This window comes from Nycticebus coucang, chromosome X (assembly GCF_027406575.1).
Source record: "Nycticebus coucang isolate mNycCou1 chromosome X, mNycCou1.pri, whole genome shotgun sequence".
In the NCBI taxonomy this organism is placed as follows: Eukaryota; Metazoa; Chordata; class Mammalia; order Primates; family Lorisidae; genus Nycticebus; species Nycticebus coucang.
In genome coordinates, this window is record NC_069804.1 from 38,773,845 (window position 1) to 38,779,844 (window position 6,000).

Genomic DNA, 6,000 nt, shown 5'->3' on the forward strand with positions numbered 1-6,000 from the left:
ATAACAATTCATAGATCTATGAATTTTTCCTATATTCAGCTTTAGTCATACTTAATAGGTTCTGATATATAATGTTCTGTGTCTTTTATTCCTTTTAGTTCTGTAATTGCCCTCTGACTTCTATTTTGACTGAAAACATTTTAGAAAAATAAATTTATTAGTATGATGTTTGCTCCACTGGGTAGATTTTGAAACAATTATTTGCACTTTAATATCAACAACATTTTTTTTCAGAAATAATAAGACAACATAGATCAAAATAAAATGAATCTGCTACACTCAGAAATTGCTGGCACTATTGTAAATTGCTATGTATCATTTAGAAAATATTTTGAAAAGCACAGAAAATATTTACTATATTGGCTTAAGTAAAAAATGCAGGATAACAAAATGAATATATGTTAATAATATGTAATGATATAATAAATAAATAAACACATAGGAGAAAACAGGTTGGAAGCAGAGCAAGCAAAACTGTAGGTTTCTTTTATGGTACAGTGGAATGTTTTTCTCTGCTTTACAAATATTATGTGTATGTGAAAAATATTTTCCATTTATTGAATGCTTGCTATGTGCTCAAAGCCTAATATGTATGTGGCATCTTTCATCTTACACGTAATACTGTGCAATTCTGCAACTTCGCCATTTTAAAGTCAAAATAAGAAATTTTACAAAGCTCATCCACCGTGAATTTTTCCAATCTCTGTACCTCTACTCTAAAGCCCTTGCTCTTTCAGCCATCTTAATCTACGGTTTGTGGACTTATTTAGGAAGAGATTGTATTTAGGAAGAGATTGTATCTCAAGCTGAAATACAGCATTTCCTTCCATTCCGAATGTAGGTGATAAGTCACAGAAGTATGAGCAGTAGATGTGACTGCAACTAATAGAAATCATAGACATTCTCACGTCATATTACTCTTGTTACAGATACTGTGGAATCTATTTTACTTCCATCACTGCTTAAAAATGTTGGCGTTTATTAGATTCACTGCTGGATCCTGTTATATGATGTAGAAATAAAAAAAAAATATGTTATTCTATCACAAATTTGGGGGGGTTGTAATTATTATTATTATTTTTATTTCAGATTATTATAAAGGTACTTAGTAGGTTACATTTTTTGCATTTGCTGGGTGAAGCCCAAGTTTCAGTTGTTGCTAACTGTGCTTAAAATATAATTAATTTCCTTTGGCATCTTCTGTATTTTATTTTATGAATTTGAAAACTTTTTTCCAAGGAGGACAGACTGGCAAATGAAAAGGTAGCACTAAAAAGGTTAAGTAAGACCCCCTGAAGCTGACTTCATTATATAATTACAAATTTTAAATTAACTCTATAAGGTGCATCATTATCCTACTGTTTAACATTTAAAGTTTCATTTAAAAATTGTTGCATATTCAGGAAAACAGTTGATAGAAAATTTTTACCAAACAGAATTGCAGTGTTTCCTATTGCTTTATTTTATGCTGCCATCAATAATGCCAAGAGCCCTTAAAAATCAAATACAAATTACTGTTCCTAGTACCTCCTATGTGGTAGCAGTAATCTAAATTTATGGCTGTATCAGTTATTAGGCCTTACCAAGCTGTGAACTTTGGCCTCTAAACTGGTGATTATTTTTGTCGTTGATAGCAAAAGTAAAAAGATGACATAAGTGACAGCACTGTAAAAGGTGTGAATTACTGTAAAACTGTTACTCTTTATAAATAATCTGAATAATATTTGTGGCAACTATAAGTAAAAGAAAAAAGGTCTTTCTTGGAGAATTTAAAGGCTCTTTATTTCCTTTTAACGTAGATGTCTTAAAAATAATCAGTCTTGTAGCTGAGTTTGCTATTTGATATCATCATTATAAAAGGTTGCTTGCCTTTTGCTCATTCATCTTATTCCTTTGTTTGCCCAAAACACAGATTGTATAAAATTTTGTCCATTTATTTTCACAGTCTCTGCTGTCACATATAATGATACCTAGCTCAGAAATGATACGCCTGCAGAAACACAGCATATTTACTTTTTTTAAAGGAACAGTCATATATCAGTTTGATTTTATTCAAGATAAATGAAAGTAGGGTGATTTATCTGGTTTTTTGTTTTTCCTACTTTTAGTTATTGGATGACAGAAGGACTGAAATCCCCAGAAAATACCAAACCACTTTTCTTTGCAAACTCTGAATATAGTTGGATTTGCTTCCCAACATAATTTGTTGTGAAAAATACGTGATTGTGTAATGAGTCCTCTTTTTTCTTTTGTTGAGAAAAAGGCTTTCTAAAAATAATTATATAATTCTGGAAATAAAATGATACTAAAACTTAGCAGAAAAGGAAGAAGCAACCAAAGGCCAATAATATGGAAAAGCTCATGTTAAAAGTGTTTGTATTTTCTTCTTTTTCTTAGGTTTGCTCAATTCCTATTTACCGAGGAATTCAAGGCTGGTTCTCGCGTCCTCGAAAGTATATACAGCTTGTATGAAGGCTTCTCCGGAACAGTGTGCTTTCTGATCGATCTGCTGCAGCCCAATCAGGCTGAATTCCCTCTCTTCAGTGTCTTTGTTTAGAAGGCTCCTTTTTTCCAGTGTGGCCCTGCACAAGTCCCCTAAGATATCCTGAGCCTACCCAAGGCAATTTCCACATAAGCCACATTCAAATGGTATCACAGCCACGAGCCTTAACATTGCTGCCAGAAGGCAGGGAACAGGCAGGTGAAGGCAATATGATACCAGACTTGAGAGAGAACCTACAAAATAAAGATACCATAACTCATCTAATAACCACAGAGATTTAATATTTCAGGGAATAGCTGTAAAACCGGAGAGAAGAGGAAAAAGGCAAAGAGTAATGATCTGGTTTTCAGTTATGACATAGGAACCCTGAAGTGAGGACTATGGGAATAAAATTCTAATGCCTTCATAATTAGACAGAGTATTTGACCATTTGTGGGTGCCTCCCACCCCCAAATTCAGAAATAAGGCAATAAACACTTAAGTAATTGCCCGGCTGGAAATTGCTAGGAGCGATGAAGCGTCAGGTTTCTGAAGGACATAAAAGAAAACTCTTGGTTGTCCTAGGCCTTTACTTATTGAAATCTATGATTTTTACTGAATGGTGATGTTTGCATATTAATCTATTTTTAGCATTACCCTGGGCACTTTGAGGAAATCATAGCATAACTTTGTTCAAATACCAAAATTCAGAGTTTCCTTAGGCCTTAGAATATCTCTCTTCCTGGTTCCTTTTTCTTTCTCAAAGCTCAATTAGAATAGCAAAATGCATAAGCTAGCAAATACTCTAACAAGTGTTGCTGTCAAGTGTTTTCCTCAATTGAAAGTGTGAGATGCATAGTGTCTATTGTTAGTAATTTTTTTGTCTTTATTATGCAATCCCCGTGAAGCTATTACATAAACTGTAAGATATACTCTTGGTAAAAATGACCATTTCAGAGATCAGGGTAACCACTACAACAGCGTGTCATTCCATTCTGATGGAATACTGTGTTCCCTGGAACAGGCAGACAAAGGCTGAGAAAAGCACCAGTGTTTGTGGAAAGAATTTTGCTCCATTTCATTCTATTAGAATAAGAGATGAGTGAACTCCCGATCTTACCTTCCAACACACAGGGTCCACGAGAAATTGGCTACAATACTCATTAAGCCAAGTTGTCATCAAATTCTATCCTGCTGTAAACACATAGAAGTTGTGAATGTGCTTCAAGTAATTAGTAGTTTCCAGAATGCTGTAGGAGCATCTGTCACTTTATTACACAGAACAGAGTTGACCCCCTTCTTAGAACTTGGTCACTGGAAATTTCATATATGAGATTGAGGAGACTGTGTACTGTATAAGACTGAATTATTTAAATAGTCATTACATGTTTGGATATATGTGTATATATGTGTGTGTATGTATGTGTGTGTGTATTCTACACATAGCCTCAAGTAAACCCAAGTACTTGTTCTTTAGTGCAATAATTCCTAACTTGAATCATACTTGGATGTGAGAGGAGTTAGGGAGTACTCCGTTGCCTAAAAATGTGTGTGTGTGTTGTTGTGTGTATGTGTACATACCAGTATATACTAGTATGTTTGTATGTTGAGTGTATGCACGCACATGCATGCCCTCATTTTTGAGGAGAAGAGGACCTCTAGCATTCATAAGATTCTCAAAGAATCTGACCAAAGAAAGGTAAGGACTATCTTTGTATATTTTATGACTCTGTGTATGTTTGCACTTAGCGAAATCAACCAGGACAAGGTAATTTTGAAAAGCACCTTTTTAGCTTATTGTTCCATTTTCACAAGCTCAGATATAAGGATATAAACTTGACCTGTATTGTTCATCTGTGAAAATTAAGATGCTCAGTTTGAGATAATACCACATAAATAGCAGCTTTCTGATGATTCCCCAAATTGGGGTCCAGATAGTCTTTCATGAATAGGAAAGTACCTCTTGGAAAGCCTTAAATAAGATGCCTTCTACAAAGTGGTCTCCTTTTGCAATGATAGTAATGTCTTCTTTCCACCATCTCACTTTAAATTATTTTCAGATGGCCTCTACAAGACGTAAGTAAACCATCAGTATACAGAGCTTTATGATAACATGCTTTTTCATCATCCAGAAAACCCTCAAGATGTATTTGGTAATTGCTTCAAAGTCTTATAGCTGGGAAAGCACAGAACAAGGATTCAATCCCAGGGTTTCATTTTCCAAGTTTATTTATTCTGTATTTTAGATAAGAATCTGGGGATATAGCAGTGAACAAAATGCACCTTCTCTCAAAGTTACCTTCTTGTTTCTATTTGCTAATCTTTTCACCATTCGTGCTTGAGATCTAAAACCTAAAGCACTAAGAAGTAATTATCAAGCTCATCTTATCAGTTCCATTTCTAGCAACTTCAGGAAAACCAGACCTCTTTCCTGCTTACCCGCCTTTTTAAGGTCTGATAGAGTGACTGTAACATTATTGTGCTGACCATTATGAAAAGGCAACTCTTTCGTGTGTGTGTCAAATTCAAGCAAAGGCCATGTTTGTGTGTTCTTTATGGAATGACACCTCAGTAAATTAGAAAAAAACGATAAGCTCGTTTAGCACTTAAACATGTTGAAGCTTTCCATTTTCCAGAAAGAAAAGAAGATTGAGAAGGTCTTCTTCTATCTTATTTTCCCAAGACGGGGAAAAAAGACACTTTAGTTTTTGATGTGTAGGAAAGTGTGGCATGGCACTTCTTGTTTGATTATGCAATTTGTCCCCTTCTATGTGTTAACATTCTTTTTTTTTAATTTTTTTATTAAATCATAACTGTATACAATGATATGATTATGGGGCATCGTACACTCACTTCATAAACCATTTGACACATTTTTATCACATATTCTTCTTAGTAAAGTATCCCAAGAATGGAAGAAAAAATACCCAATGTGTTAACATTCTTAATGTAGTACTTAAGCATGTTGCCTCTACCACTAGTATAACGTTTATATTATTTACTATGTGTGGTATGAACAATTATAAACCCTGAAGTTAACAGTGGAAATGTTTGATGATACATTGAGAAAGTCAAGAATGGGGAGACCGCATTATACTCTGACAGCAGGATGTTTTGGAGGCCATTACAGCTATGTATTTTGTTTCATTAATGCAATTATGCACCTTTTCTTCCACACATGCCCCAAGATGTACATCTTTATTTTGCCCAACCTCTTTCAGTCATGATTTTTTTTAAACTCTTGTTTATTCCTCTTAAAACCTTATAACTGAGGCAAACAGAGGTTTGCCAACATGTATTTCCCTGCGCTTCTTTAGGTAGCTGACTATGCTGTTAATAGTATTCACTTACTGATAACTTGAGAAACAGAGTTAGTTTCTTGGTCTGTGCTAAATCAGGGCTTTTCCACTGGTAGCTTATTTCTTTAATTTTTTCATGCTAAGATTTTAATCAATGTGGTACTCAAATTGTTTCAAATTTGAAAGAGAAAGTCTCCATAGTTGCAAAAACAAATGTAT

The 6,000-nt window shown here is 34.3% G+C and overlaps 1 protein-coding gene across 1 annotated transcript in view; it reads left to right on the plus strand.

Annotated features, from left to right (window-relative positions):
* The window catches only part of LANCL3 (LanC like family member 3), a 104,518-nt gene extending 101,430 nt beyond the window's left edge, over positions 1-3,088 (plus strand). The window contains exon 5 of the mRNA XM_053580900.1: positions 2,398-3,088. Within this exon, the coding sequence (XP_053436875.1) occupies positions 2,398-2,557 (160 nt within the window). The 3' untranslated portion in view covers positions 2,558-3,088. The remainder of the gene's footprint in view (positions 1-2,397) is intronic.
* The last annotated feature ends 2,912 nt before the right edge of the window (positions 3,089-6,000 follow it).